This window comes from Patiria miniata, unplaced genomic scaffold, assembly GCF_015706575.1.
Source record: "Patiria miniata isolate m_02_andy unplaced genomic scaffold, ASM1570657v1 HiC_scaffold_5, whole genome shotgun sequence".
In the NCBI taxonomy this organism is placed as follows: Eukaryota; Metazoa; Echinodermata; class Asteroidea; order Valvatida; family Asterinidae; genus Patiria; species Patiria miniata.
The window spans coordinates 2,208,803-2,224,729 of NW_024037072.1; the positions used below are offsets into that span (position 1 = coordinate 2,208,803).

At 40.3% G+C, this 15,927-nt stretch overlaps 1 protein-coding gene across 1 annotated transcript; it reads left to right on the top strand.

The window, feature by feature from the left end:
- Window positions 1-28: 28 nt before the first annotated feature.
- On the top strand, window positions 29-14,859 carry LOC119742090 (protein-glutamine gamma-glutamyltransferase K-like). The gene is made up of 14 exons (XM_038218115.1): window positions 29-384; window positions 848-1,047; window positions 1,840-2,011; window positions 2,401-2,592; window positions 3,808-4,052; window positions 5,635-5,796; window positions 6,770-6,919; window positions 7,472-7,634; window positions 8,465-8,580; window positions 8,974-9,100; window positions 9,906-10,127; window positions 11,050-11,204; window positions 11,682-11,896; window positions 13,978-14,859. Exons 2-14 carry the CDS (start codon window positions 850-852, stop codon window positions 14,114-14,116), a joined length of 2,256 nt encoding a protein of 751 aa, XP_038074043.1. The 5' UTR covers window positions 29-384; window positions 848-849; the 3' UTR covers window positions 14,117-14,859.
- The last annotated feature ends 1,068 nt before the right edge of the window (window positions 14,860-15,927 follow it).

The following is a 15,927-nucleotide window of genomic DNA, read 5'->3' on the forward strand; positions in this document are numbered from 1 at the left end:
CCACAAACTTTGAAAGCAAAGCTTTTGGGCAATCTGCCATCCCGACAGCCAACAATAGCTTCAATGATTAAACCTTGAATGGAGCAAGGCCAGTGTAATTTGGTTGGGAATATATGAATTGGTTATTGACTACGTTGTCAAGGTCACCTGGCCACTGGGGCTATTATACTAGTAATGACAGTGCGCCATGGCTTTGAATTGTCACTATCCAGCGCTGTTCAGTTGTGCGGAGGCGTTTTGTTGATAGTTACCTGTGTAAATCAGCATTTGGCAAACACCACCTGTACAATTTATTGAGTGGCAAGAGAGATTTCAGCAAAAGGACCCTGTGAAAACCAGGTCTATTTTGCTTTGAGCATCAACCTTGATACTTCCACTGCAGTGGTAAGTTCTATTTAATTTGTACTTTTCTGAAAAACACATTTAATAGCGTGTGACTAATTTGTGACAAATAATGATAATTATAAACATAAGTGCCACATGTTGATGACTTGTGATTTTTGTTTTTTGCAATTGTTTACAATAATGCCATTTGAGTGCAGAGAAAAGGTTGTGATGAATCTGCATGGCTCTTGTCTCCACAATCCTGACAAAATTTAAGCTAAGTTTGATCAAATAAATTTCAAATGACATATTTCTTTCAGAATTGTAATATTCAAATTTTAATAACATGTAGCAGCCCATCTGAAACCCTTGGTGCTACAAGTGTAGTACTGTCGGGGAAACGGTTCCGTTTGTAATTCCTTGGGCCCTCAAATCAGTTGCATGGCTAATTTTAAAATTCTGTAAATGCCGACAAACTCGTGGCTGTTTTTGTAAAATTGATGTTCTTACATTTTTTTTTAAGAAATGGGAACCGCATCAAGCGCCAGGCGAGCTGGTGCAAGCAGTGGTGCCAGTGGCCCTCCCTCGAATGTCGTCTGGATAAATCCAAGATATGGCATTAGATTCGGTGGCGATGGCGGCCGTCGTCGGCGTGTCCGCGCCACCCCAGCCGTTGAAGAGAGGCGGAGTCCAACACCGCCACCAACCAACACCCAATTGAAGGTTCCTTTAAACATTTTCCTGTTCTCCGAATATGTTGCTAAGTTGTTTTTTGTTCAAATTTCCATGACTCCTTGGCAGTATATACACTAACTGTTGGGATGTCAAGTTTTCTCTGAATTTTGCCCTTAGATGTCCACTTTATGATACATTTACCACTACTATTTGTGTCTATTTATTGAAAAAATATATGTAATATTCAAAATTGGTCCAGTGTTTGATTGATTAATTTTGTGTTGTTTTTCCCCCTGACTTTGGGTGTCATTTATTTTTCTTTATAGATTTTCTGAATTTCCTCTATACATTTTCATTTTCTTCCAAACTAAGCAGGTGTTTTGTATTTGTTTGGTTGTTTGTTTATTTTGGATTTGGTCTCCATCCACTTGTACCTATCTGCAAGGGCGGATCCAGAAAACACTTTGGGGGGGGGGGCCAAAAAAATTTAGGTCCCCCCAAAAAGTGGGTCCAGAAAATTATGGCGTGGGAAGGGCCCAGAAATTTTTTTGGATTCTAGATGCTCTGTGGTGCGATCTGAGGCAATTTCTGACCACTTTAACCAATGTTTTTTTTAAGGAAAAGATGGTGGTGTACTCATTGCCTGCATTTATTGCGATGTCACAAAAAAAAAAAAAAAATTGGTTTCGTTTTTTTTTTTGGGGGGGGGGGGCCATGGCCCCCTTTAACCCCCCCCCCTGGATCCGCCCTTGCCTATCTGACTTGTTGGTGATGTCCCTGACCATACATTGCATGCATTGTAATGTCAATAAATGATTTATGAATTGAATTGAATTGAAGGTCATGAGTGCAAACTTGATGGAGAGGAGCAACAAGTTTCTGCACTTCACATCTGATATTGATGAGGTGGATGGCTTGGTGGTGAGACGTGGCCAAGCATTCAAGGTGCAACTGACACTGAATCACCCTTACGATACAAGCACCGATGATATCGCTTTTGACTTTAAAACAGGTATGCAGAGACAATTGCAACATATAAGACACAATACGGTTAGGGTCAATATCTACTTGACAATAAGTTACCTGTGCCTCACAAACTTTGATGTGTCTCAGAAACCTTTATGTGACCAAAAGTAATTTTCGTGAACAGGTGCCACATGATAAAATTACAATTTGCACTTTCGACTGAAACAAGAAACAAGTCTAGTTATATATGTTGAGGAATATTCATTTTACATTCATGGATGCATACATTGTAATTTACAGCATTTATTATCACAGAGGTACATGTAAAACCTCAGGGTTGGCTTGTTGAATCCATGAATTAAAACAACCAGTTCCACTTGTCAGACATGTCAGTTAACGGAATTGTATTAATTTTTTTACTTCAAATTTCTACAGGAGAAACTCAGAATTTCCAGAAAAGAACACGGGTGCTTGTGTCACTCCGTGAGCCCCGCCTGTCATTAGCTGGAGGATGGAAGGCAGAAATTGAGACACAGGAGGAGAAAACAATCACTGTGTCTATCGTTGCTTCACCTGATGCCTTGGTTGGAAAGTACTCCCTTCAAGTGCGTACGACAGTTCAATCAGGTAAGGCAGCATTAGTTTGACACTTCTTGGACATCTTAAGTTCGACAAAGTCCCGCCATGATCCCAAGATTTCAGGAGTGCGCCCTTGACTACTACCACGTCTCTCATGCAGTTTCCACTTTGTCAGCCAAGCAATCTGTGCTTCACAGATCCAACCACGGATTAAAGTGGTCAGAAATGGGCTCAGATCGTACCATATATCGTACAGAACCCAACATTTTTTGGGGAGCCCTTAAGTGGGCTAACTCCACATCGTTAGGGCTTCGCGTTGGCATTAGGCCTACTTTGCCCCTGCCCATGACGGAAACATTTCCAACTTTTACATTTTTTTGTTGGAATATCGTCCTTGGATCCAACAGGTATGGCAGACCAGTGTAGAGTCTGGATCAACTATGCATTTTTGGGGTCTATCTCTTTAGCTTTCAGGATTCAGTCAGACTCACATATTGTAACTGTCTCATGAACTGTCATGTACCATACACTTTTCTTTCCAGTGATGCTGTCTAGCACGTTTAGATGGCACAGTGCTTCATGTTGGCTTTCAGGGTGTCCTATCATTGTTCCACTTTGTAGGGGCACCAGTCTTATACGCTTGCCGCAGCCGGCTAACCATAGAGGGTGGCCTGAATGAGTTGGCTGTCATCCATACATGCTTTTATCATCGTTAGTGAACAATATAAAACGTAATGCTTATGTAGCGCATTCCATCGTATGAACAATCTCAAAGCTCTTAAAAATTTATTCCCCCATTTATCAGGCCAGCGGCAGCCATATCAGCGCACATTCGGTCCTCTGCCCTCACAGGTACCCATTCATACTCCTGGGTTGAGAGAGGCCATTGTGGTTTAGTGTTTTGCCCAAGGGCACAGACGCCATGTTCCTGGCAGGATTCGAACCCACGCACCATCGTTCATGAGTCAAACACATAACCACTGGACCATGGCATTCCAGTTTTAGTTGACATAGTTAGCATGTTATGAGCCTTCTTTCATTCACCCATGTTCTTGGATCAATTCTGATCTTTATCTGAATCCTGTACTAGTTTGGTACCTGGTACCGGGTACCAAGTGTAGTTTGTAGAAGGACAAACGTGATATAATTGATTTTGCAGAACTCGTAATCGGCAGAAGCATTCTGTACTTGTAGCTTGTTATATTATTTTGAGGAAGACTGTGAAGCAATGTATTTTTTTCTTGCCTGTTCGTGTAAAAACAGGTGACTCCACCGATCCCCAGCGATACATGTTCAAGGAGCCCCTGCCGGTCTTTCTGCTCTTCAACGCCTGGTGCGAGACTGATCAGGTCTACCTGGAGGAGGAGGATGAACGGAAGGAGTATGTGCTGAACGAGAAGGGTTTCATCTGGTACGGCAACTGGAGACAGCTGGGCAGGAGGCCCTGGGGTTTCAACCAATTTGAGAAGACTGTCTTTGAGGCTGTTATGTATCTGCTGGAAAGACATGTAGGTATCAGAGTGGATCTTGTAAAATATATCAGAGCTTTGGTTTCAGAGGGATAGGAGGAGGAATTTTGCCTGTGTCCCTAAAATACTTGCCCTCAATCCCTCCTCCCTGTTGCTTTCCTAACATAAGAAATCTAAAACAGTTTTCACATGGTGAGAAAGGGGCATTTAAAACAGGCTTAAAGCTATAGTCCATCATTTGCAGCCATCTGAAAAGTAACTGGCGTAATTATTGTTGAAAAACATACTCGGTTGAAAGATAGTAAGGGGACTAAACTCCCTGTGAAATTATTCTTTCTGGCAAGCTGTCATTTTGAAGTAATCAACGAAAGAAGGCCTTTCCAACGGTGCGTCTTTAGACGCACCATAGGAAAATTTAAATTAGTAGTTTGTTTTGTTATTCGGCGAAGCGCACGCAAGCATTGGCACGACGCACACGCTTGCGCGGTTGCTATAATTTGTCGGATCAGTGCGCGACATCGCGTATAGCTGCAATCGGCTCAGTGAGAACGCGTCTCGGACGCTGAATTCAGGCCAATTCAAAACATGATTCAGCAACTTTTGATTTGAAATTGAGATCCTAGAATGCTGTTTTTCTCGGAATATACAGCTGAAGCTGAGCTGAAACTTCATCTGGTTAGTTGTTCAGTATCCTTCATTATATTTTGAACACTTTTGTTGCTTCAAACGAACAAAATGCACAAATTACAAATGATGGACTATATCTTTAAGCATAGCTGTTCTGCTATTATAGGCGTTGTGTTTACAAGGACCAACATTGGGAACAAAATAGGTTGGACCCATCCTTTTTCAGTGTGTAATGCAAGTGCTTGAAAGCCCCAACGTATATGCAAAAGCTTTGATTGGGAGGGTTGGTACAATGGTACAATGACTTCAGTTTTCATTTAAAGAATGCAAGTTCATTCCAGGGTAGGATTGCGTTTGTTGGCTGGAGTGTCCCAAAACAGTCCTACTTTGTCGTGAAGTCCTATAGTATTGCATATGAATAATGCCAGATACAAACTATGACTTGTAGCCTTATTGAGGGACCAACAAGTTAAAAGTTGTGCATGTTTATTCAGACTTTGCTTTAAGTTTTGTTTCCCTCAAGAAAAAATAACATCTAAATGTCTGATGAATGAAACAAACATTCTTTACAGAAGTGAGTTCATATTTTTTTTTAATAACAAGGTGGAGGGCTTGCAGGTTTGAAGTCACTTCAGTAAATTTTCTTTGTTTAACTGACAACTTCAATCAACTTAGACAACATTACATTACTGCTGAAACATTGATATATGATATTGTTGTATCCTGGTATATTTACCAATACCAAGGAGGAGTCGCACTGGAGTCGCACAGTTGAACCGACTGGGGAAAGGGTTGACACGGAAGACAAACCACATGTACACAGGTGTAGGTTCACGAAACGACTGACTGTACTGGGTCGCATGCAGCAGGCAGCATGGCCCAAGTCACACCTGACTGGTTTATTAAGTAATGTGCATACTGGTCACAACAATATATAATAGGCTCGATCTTGTGGTGATTTACTATGATAGTGATACGACTGATTGTTTTCTAGGTGGTTGATTATGAGCGTGGAAGTTCTGTCAGTGTCAGCCGTGTCATGTCAGCAGCTATTAACGCTCAAGATGATGGTGGAGTCTTGACTGGTCGCTGGGACGGCGATTATCGCCCACATGCTCGTCCTACGTCATGGACAGGCAGCCAACGCATTCTGGAGGTGAGTACAACTTAACGACATTAGATCTTGTCGGACTACTTGCTGACATTTTGATAGTTTTTATGTGCTTTACCAGTTCTGGTCGGACGACGTGATAACATGCACTGGCTGTTTTTATACACAGGCACGGCTGACAGGTTAAGGCATCAAGATTACCTCGACTTGCCCCCTGGTGACGTCTAAACACGCCAATCCCTCGTGCCTTTTGTACACATACAAGTCCGTAAAGTCTGTGGAGGCGGACCCTGTGTTGATCTTGAATTGGCTGTTGTGCATGGCCTATCGCACAATTTATGCTCCATTGCACACCCCAGAGTATTAAAACATATGAGCTTTTGGCAAGAAATATCGTACAAATACTGTTGAAATGACTCTTGCGAATCAGTATTTTTGGCTGTATATCACAAGTTGGCTGGAAAAAATTGCCTTTTGCAAAAAACCCATTGCGAAGTGGAAATTTTTATTTTGGGGGGGGGAAATTCGTATTCGAGTTACAAAGAGGCATGAAAAGACAATCACAAATCGCAAAATGAATTGTAAGGAAGTTTACATCTTTGCTATTGTTCGCCCCATTACAGGTGTACATAGTTTTTGTTATGATTTTTTACCTAATTATGGGTTCTTCTTCATAATAATAATAATAATAATAATTATTAACATTTTTATTGCGCTCTCTCCAGAACCAGCCTGTTCGAGAGCGCATTACATATTTAAGAATTTCATCAATAGAAATAAGAAATTCAGATGGTTTCTGGTCAGACTCCATCATACGTTTGTAGAAACAATAATCTTGTTAATCATTTCATACGATAAAAGACCAAGTCAGGTTCCAGGGCCTCAGACATAACAGGAAGCAGAGAATTTGGAAAAGGTCCAATGCTTGCTGGAACCCTGCATAAAATCGACCCGTGTATCATTGTATCTAAAAGTATTTGCAACTGTATGCCTATGTCTGTGTCTTGAATTTACTCAGGAGCATTTCAAGACTAAAGCTCCGGTTCGTTACGGCCAATGCTGGGTGTTCTCAGGCGTCTTTACTACTGTTCTTCGATGTCTTGGCATACCGGCAAGGAGTGTGACCAACTACGCATCTGCCCATGATAGCGACAACAGTCTGTCCATTGTAAGTTGGCTTTTGAAGTTAAAGGTTCTCCTGAAAACAACATTCTAAATGTAACACACGTTTTGAATTTTTGATGAGGAGGTGTTGAAGAGATGTCTCTTAAATAGGTGAAGCAGAACACTAGAAATTTGACAGAGTTTGAGTTCAGTATGAAAGACGTGGAAGGTGAGGAAAAGACGTACTGTGCGAACCTGACTCTCCTCTTCTCTGGGCTTAGTAGAGAGACCTTGTTTCAAAAAGATGGCATACTACCGACAAAAAATGGAATTTTATAAACCAACGATTTGTTGTAATGGACTGAAGCTAAATAACGTCTGTTATGTCATGTTCACAGCATAATAGATATGATCATGAGTAAACATTAAATCAGCCATTTATCCACTCAGAGTGCATTGTTTTTAATTCAGTGTGATTTAGGCAATTACATCAAATTCCATTTTCAAAGAGTTAACATCAAAGAGTGAGTCACATGCCTTGATACTGCAACTTACACTACTGCCAGCAGATGGCCTGTATTCCACCATCTATTTCTCCTGTTATCTGCAAATACAGGACAGGTTTTACGACGAGGACAACGAGAGGTTGGAAAGGTATGAAAGTGACTCCATCTGGAACTTCCATGTCTGGAACGAAGCTTGGATGAGTCGTCCTGAACTCCCAGCAGGCTATGGAGGCTGGCAGGCTGTTGATGCCACACCTCAAGAAACCAGTGATGGTATTTACATTGTTTTTTTTTTCCTTTAATGGGGGAGCCAAATTTGGTATCTTCTTTTATCTAAAACAATCAAAGTCTGGTAATTTAGACAAACTGAAATTGGGAGGCATTCTGGCAAAAGGAGACAGAACTGGGCAGAGGACCAAATGAGGGTTTGGGGGTATTAGGAAAGAGAATAAAAGTCTCCGTACAATACCGTTTGTCGCACTTCAATCGGACATTCCATTGACAAGTTACGGCTGTTTGAAGTTCATGCTTATCGACATGTCAAAAATTAAAACGCTGAGAAAAAGGCCTTTAAAGTTTCGAGTTTTGTAGTTTTGAAAATAAAAGATGCCAACTGGTTTTTCCTTGAAAAACACTTATTTTGTACAATTGTTGTACTATTTCTCTAAAATATGTGTAATAGACATATTAAAGATTACAAATATCAATAAATCTAGAATCGAAAAAATCATCACTCCCATTTGGTTTTTTGCAATTTTCTCCAGTACGGCCTGTGACCAGTTCTGTCTCACAAATGTCTGGTTACTTCCTTAACATTAACTCCCTTGGGTGTGCGAAATATCATATTAACATTGGAGGATTTACTGTTAGAATTATAGTCTCATAGAAGGAATGGGTTTCCCACTCTGGTCCATAGGATTCATAAACTCATCAATGACCCATTCATGAGTGCATCTTTAGCTTGTGCTCTAAAACCCACTGCTAGACACCAAACAACACGACTTGCTCACTAAAGCTGTAGCAGTGAGTGGGCCGTTCACCCTTTAGAGGGTTCAGAACCAACCCACTCAGTATACCATTTGGTGTCCTTTGTCCACCCTCAGGTATCTACTGCGCCGGACCGTGCTCTGTTAATGCTATCAAGCAAGGCCACGTCTACTATCCGTATGACGCGAGATTTGTCTTTGCTGAAGTGAACGGTGACATTGTTAACTGGCGGGTGAGTTTACACCATGTCAAATTATTCCTCACTGTGCATTATCTGAGTACATGTAGTCCTGGCTTTGCAGGCTCCCTAAACCCCCTGCAGGTAGCAAAGTCCCTCTTCCAGCTGGCATTTCCAAGGCAATGAAGTGTCCTGACAATTCAAGACATATACATTAAGTTTAAAAAAGTATACCGTATTTTTTTTTTCAGTTACATCAACTATTTAACATTGTTGTTTGCAGCTGAAGTACGAAGTATATTTTTTTTTCCTTTTTTGAATGCATGAAACATCGCGGATTGTGAGTTCGACATGGAAGTCATTTTATGAGAATTCAGGACCTATGGCCGGCATTGAAAAAGGAATTTGATATATTTTTGTGGTATCATAATTATCCTGCCTTTCCAGGTGAAAAGAGACCGAACTACTGAAGTGATCAAGGTCAAGAGCAGCCATGTGGGCAAGAACATAAGTACAAAGGCAGTGGGCTCAAGTGACAGGCAGGATTTGACTATGGAGTACAAACACGCAGAAGGTAAATTATTAGTTATCCCATTAGTGCGAGAGGAACACGGAATAATGAAGTGCGTCTGTGTCCCACATTCGGCGAGGCCGAGGGCCAAGTGGTTTTTGGGATGCAGCCACACTACTTTTTCTGTGTTCCACGAGTGCGAGTGGTGAGGTAACAAATTTATCTTCAAGAAAATTTGACGCACAGTAAAAGTGGCACGAGCACACTCTACACAAATTTTCCTGTGGTCATTTTTGTTAGAAGTGCATGCATCAGAAATGGCGGAATGGACCGTGGTGTATGGAATACTACCACACTGTTGTTGCCATGGATTGACCAATTAGGATCAAGGATTCAAGTTTTCTTGGAGATAAAAGACATCATTGCTATATTGAGAATAGGATTGGGGGGGGGGGGGGGGGGGCTGGGGGTGATGCGGAGGCCAATGGACGCCCCATTGCCTGATTATGTTAGCCTACAAAGTACTGATCATCTTACCACCCCCGCCCCACGAAGCAAGATTTGTTTCCCTCCCTCCTGTCTGATTTCTGTATCATCCCCTGAGCAAGGAGGTGAATAAGAAATGTTGAGCTTCTTACTTCAACCTCATTTTGTGAGAACGGGTCACATAAAAAGCAGTCCCGAATATTTTGTACTTGTTTGAGGAAGATGCTGAAACCTTACATTTAGTTAAATTTAACTGTTTTGTTTTTTCTGATTTGATTTGATTTTTGTATTGCGCCATGAGCGTCATTTATGGCGAATACCGGCGCGTTATAAATTATTATTATTATTATTATTATTGACCATTTATTGATCTACTCCTCAGGTTCTGCAGCTGAAAGAGCTGCTGTCAAAACCGCAACTTCTTACGGAAGCAAACCTGGAATTTATGACTCACCTGAAAACACAGAGGATGTAGACGTCCAGCTTGACTTCCAAGACCTCTTCGTTGGAGCAGACTTTGACATCAAGGTGCCATTGACCAATAAGAGTGAAGAAGACCGAACAGTTTCAATCACGGTCATTGTGCAGGTGGTTTACTATACTGGTACGTCAAAATGTAAACTGTTCGTATGTATGTAACCAATGAAAACACTACCTTGGTTGTTGTAATGTAAAGTTGGGACTCAGACATGTAATTCAATAAGGCAAACTTTTTAAAATTAGTCAGCCACTTTTAGCGGGCTGACTTGTCAAATGGTCAGGAATTATGTGTTAAGCTTTTAATTGTATTTTTTTTCCAAACCGTGCCAGTGCAAGTTCTTTTTTTTACCGGCACAAGAGGGGGTACTGAACATTAAGTGATACAATACTTAATTTGTGACATGGATAATTAAAGGTACGGTAGATCATTTTACATTTGTGCATTTTTTTCTGGTTTGAAGCAACACAAGTGCTCAAAATCTAAAGGTGCTAAGCAACTAACCTGAAAAAGTGTTAGCTCTGTGAATTCTGTTTATTTCAAGAAAACAATATTCTAGGTCCTTGATTTCAATTGCAGCTACGCGATGTCATGCATTGAACAGACGAATAATAGTAACTACACCTGTGTGCGTCGCGTAAACGCCTGCACGCACCTATTCACAGATTTGCCGAATTACAAACCAACTTACTAAAAAAATGTGTCACTTGATGCATGTTTGCAAATGGTCTTCTTTTATTGTTTTCTTCAAAATGACAGCATACAAGAAAGAATAATTTCACAGGGGGTTTATTGCCATCCTGATCTTTAAACAAAGTGAGCTCTTCAACAATAATTTTGTCAGTTACTTTTTGGATAGCTGCAAATGATCATACTCTACTGTAAAAGTTTGTAACTTTTTCTCCTATTTTGGAACAAGAGGAAACTTTTTACCAGTTATAGATCTTTTGGTGTGGTTTAACAAAATATTACATTTTGCCCTTGTACATGTATGTACTTCCCAATATAAATGATAACAATCTTCCTTTTTTTGGGTGGTTTTGTTAAGGTGTTCTCGCTGACAAAATTAAAAGAATTGACGAAACAATACGGCTTGGACCAGGCCTCAATCATCAGTTGAACTTTAAAATTGATGCTGACGAGTACCTTGACAAGATGGTGGACCAGTCGGCATTCAAAGTGTTTCTTCTCGGCCATGTTGATGTAAGTATAAAGTTATTGTCTTTTTCTTCTTCTAGTATCTAACAAATCTTTCTTAATTCTGGAGTGTCTTTCTTTGAATGATTTTCTGACTGAAACCACGACGTCAATCCATCTCTGCTTGTCAGTAAGGGAGGGGTAGTGGGGAGAAAAGGGGAATTGTTAAAAGGTAGATTTAGGGAAAGTGGTCATCCACCCATGTCTCCTGTCTTGACATTGTTAAACATTTATGAAATGATGGAAACATAATCTCCAAAGGTCTTTCAAGAAATGATGCAATACACTATTGCAAATCTTTAGTTCATTCATTAAGGCGTGTTGGTCTGTGTACTTGCTGACTTCTACACCTCAGCCACTTCTGCTATTCTTGAAAAATCCAATGTTCAAGATTTGTTTAAGGCATGTACTTCAAAAGTACAGTGACTCATTTCCACCGTTTGATCACAAATGATGATCATCTACACGTTCTTCCCTCTCTAGGAGACAGGACAGGCATTTGCAGAGGAGGAGGATTTCCGTCTGCGCACCCCGGACCTTGACGTCAAGCTGCTACGGCCTGCAGCCAGTGAGATGAAGGTGGGACAGGAGGTTGAAGTGGAGCTCAGTCTTCAGAACCCTCTGAAGAAGACGCTGACAAACTGTGAGATAAGCGTCGACGGTTCAGGGCTGTTGGCTCCTCGTGTCATCAAACTCAGGTCAGTGCTTGCAGTTTAAAGTTGCTGTCCCCATTTGATTTGCACACCGAAACATATCTGTTGTTTTTAAATTTCTATTTTCTAGCAGTACAAATATTATTCTCTTTTGAATGCATATCAAACAAAAAATAATAATCTGCCTATGCTTAGTTATGGAAAATTTGTTCTACACATGTGGAATTATTTGTGGTCCCACAATAATTCCGCCTCGGGTAATTATCAGCATTCCAGACTCTAACCAGTCTTAAACATAGTGTTCAACACCTCACCAAGTTATTTATTCCCTTACTAAAGCACATTGAGCATTTTTTATTGGTTCATTAACCCAGTAGCATTTGTACTACATTGTATTACATTGTGTTTATTCACTGAAAAATCAATAAAACCATAAGGCTTTTTCACACTAGAACCACTCAAACCGGGTTGAACTCAACCCTGGGCAAACCCAGTGCCGCCCAGGGTTGAGTTTTGTATTTTTCATCCCCACGTCGTTTCACACTTGTTTCCTGCAAACCGAGCTTATGTCGCTCGATTACTACTGTTTGGGATTCTGGCGAGAGTCTCAACCCTGGTCTGGAGCAGGGTTGACTTCAACCTGGAACAAATTCAATCTCAGGCTTGACGCAGGGTTGGCGCAGGGTTGAACAATTTCAAGTGTGAAACGCTGCATGTTTTCAACCCTGCATGTTTTCAACCCTGCATCAACCCTGCGTCAACCCTGAGATGCGCCTTGTGTGAAAAGGCTTATAGAGTGCTCAGGTGGTTTTGGGCACTACAATGAGTAATAGGCAGGATGGTTTTGGGAACTGGGGTGACTTAAAGGTTAAACTACCGTATAAACCAGGTCAATTAAACAGTACCCCTAAAGTAAACAAATTAAAAACAGACAAACGGACAAACATTAAAAGTTACAAAATACACTTATTTTCCCACCTACCTACCAGGATGACTTTTAGGGTGTTACAGCAGACACACAATATTTTTGTTAGCCTTGTGGTGCTAAAGTTTCCATTATCTCCATTATCACCATTGAGCATGGGGTATCTATTGTATACATGCCTGCAACAATTACATGCATATCAGTGTAAAACCAGGCACTTAATCTCAATACTCAGATACGAAAGCAGTTATACCTGTATGTCTTTCTTCTGCTGATTAGCCTACAACAAACTGCCCGCACAATATACCCCCTCAAAGGTTACAGAGTGAGGGCAAGGCAGGACTTCTGAATGAAATAATAATATGCAGTTCAAATAAAGTGCATATAGCACCATTAGGCTGCTATTTTCATTGGAATATACGCTTTGATGCGGTATGCTTTCAGTTTACTCTGCATCATGCGTGCTGGAAGCGCACATGCAGAATCTACCATGCATGGAGTTTCATGAGAAGTCAAAAGGTGCAATCTTTTGTTCCTGCACTGATTCCTAATCAACTCGGGCGATTCACAATGCAGTGCGCCATCAAGAGTTTGCCATGGAGAGTTCTTTTTTTAAATTTACGGTCGACAAAACATGGCCCATTTGAATGAGTGTCAGTAGACAACTTGAGCTAATCTGTTATAGATTGGGGCATAGCGTTCTACCGCCTTAAAAAAAACAACATTGATAAAAAGAAAAGAAAAGGGCAAACATATACTCGAATCATACGCTCACGAAACTATACTGACCGGAAAAAACTAACAATTTCAAATGTCCTGCGCTGTGAATTTGTTGAACATCTCCCACACTGCACTGGGAAAAATGAACTCTCCATGGCAAACTCTTGGTATTGCACTGCATTGTGAATCGCCCAAATTGGAATGGTTTATTTCAATCAGTGCTTATAATAAGCACGTGGTAACTAAGAGGTTCATGAATACATTCATAGCATAATCTGTAGACTGTTCTGGTCATGTTTTTAACATACGCAGTGAAACTTATATGGGACATTTGTTGAGGAAAACACGTCAAATGAGAAAACGTTGAATTGGTATATTCTCATTATTACTTCATTGCCCCACCTCCAAATCAGGATGTTGACACACCTCTTTTGTTGGTATATTAGGTAACTTTCCTAAACATCCTTTTCTTTTACAACAGTAATTTGGCGGCGGGTGGAACACTCACTAAAACCGTCAACTTCAAACCTCGGAAAGCTGGTGAGAGGACGCTGGTTGCCACCTTTGAATCGGATCAACTCTCCCAAGTGACTGGCGAACTGGATTTAAATGTCCTGTAGTTTGAATTTTAACCTGATCTAAAACTGGTATAATCTCCACCTTACTGAGTAAAAGTCTTTTGAAGCGAAATAAATGTGAAATTCCCAGTTGAAATTTTCTATGTTTGGTAGAATATAAACATGTTAAAGAGTGAGGACTCAGTGGAAACACACCAGTTAAAAAAAACTGGCAACATGTACACATTTTTCACTGGTAACTGGCCAACAATCAGACAAAACAAATTATTGTTTAAGCTCTTTGTGAAGAAAGGATACAACATTGCTTCCCTTTGTAAGGTACGGTGCAATGATTTTTCAAAAGAAATTTGTATTGTCCGATTGTTGGCCAATACTGTACACCTTAAGGGAGTCTACCAGTGTACAGAGTTTCACGTTGGGTTTAAAAACTCGTCTTTTTTTTAAGCAGGCCTTTCTTAATTCATAGGTAATGTTTCATAATGGCTGGGTTTATAATGTATTATTTAAGGTATTGATCTATACCTTTTTAAGCAGGCTTTTTTAATTCATAGGTAATGCATTTTTAATGGCTAATTTTTCCTTGCTGGGCTTATAATGTACTTATGTGCGTTGATCTATGCGTTCACTTTTTATGTGTTGGGCCTCAGCCCAACACCTATTGTTATTGTATGAATTGACTATTATTAGGTGTTGGGCCTCAACCCAACACCTATTGTTATTGTAAGAATTTACTATTATTAGGTGTTCGGCTTTAAGCCCAACAACTATTGTTTTTGTAAGGGTTTACTATTATTTTTTTTTTATTCAAGACAGATTCTTCTCCGGAACTGTTTGTCAAAATGAAAACATATATTAACTTCAATTGTCAATACATGAATGCACAACCCACTGCAGATGTGCTTTTTTGCAATCACGTCATCATGACGTCATCATGGGTCACGTGACGTCACTTCAAAAAATAATAAATTTAATCTTTGAAATTCAACATAAAATCAACCGTGAGAGACCGGAACTTGAAATTTGCAATGATACACGATCTTCAATTTATCTTGTGCGTGTAAAATCACGTGACCCTTCCTTCCGATCGAAACCGGAAGTGCCTAATAATTTGTACCGCTAGAGACCATATAACGACGTTTGAGTCAGAATAAATAAATGTAACAAAAAGAGGGCGCTTTTTCATCTAACCGACTTGTTTGGGGAAAAAACGGTTATTTCCATAATGCATTGCGAAATATAGGCATTGCGAAACAGGAAATAACTTGCATTACTTTTGTGGACTTAACAACTCTCTTGAAAATTGTAATTAAAAGTTACAATATTGAAGGTGCAGTTCGATCGGCAAGACAGAAGTTCGGAGGACTGTTTTTCAGCAAATTATAGTGAGTATAGAAGCTGACATATAATGTTCGCTACACAATTTTCGCTAACTTTTAGTCATGTTTGCGCACGTTTAGATTTTGAATGATGACAAATATAGTATAGGCCTACACGTTGCATCGTGGCTGTGTATAACAAACCAGGCAATTTGTGCACAAACCTATGGGACTGTGCACCAGTTGAAACTTTTATACGATTCCTCCTCATTGCATAACGAATTTGAGTGATCGTCTTTTCTACATGTTCGTACATTATTGCATGTGTGTAACTTAACACTAAACATAGTTGTTAGTGTGACGCCCCAACTTAATTGACCATGCTCCCAGCTTTGGCTGGGATCGTCCGAACCGTGTGCTTCAGTTCAGTTGAGACACTTCCGATAGGATGAAACATGCAAAACTATAGTTAGGCCAGCTTGACGCTCTATAATAGCTGACAAAATTCTCCACACATTTCACGAGGCAAATGCAAGG

Bases quoted from the DNA above. Each gene is read 5' to 3' on its own strand.
- LOC119742090 (XM_038218115.1), top strand. From the start codon at position 850: ATGGGAACCGCATCAAGCGCCAGGCGAGCTGGTGCAAGCAGTGGTGCC. The intron at 6,920-7,471 runs GTAAGTTGGCTT...CTGCAAATACAG, and splicing joins GCGACAACAGTCTGTCCATT to GACAGGTTTTACGACGAGGA. The intron at 9,101-9,905 runs GTAAATTATTAG...TCTACTCCTCAG, and splicing joins GGAGTACAAACACGCAGAAG to GTTCTGCAGCTGAAAGAGCT.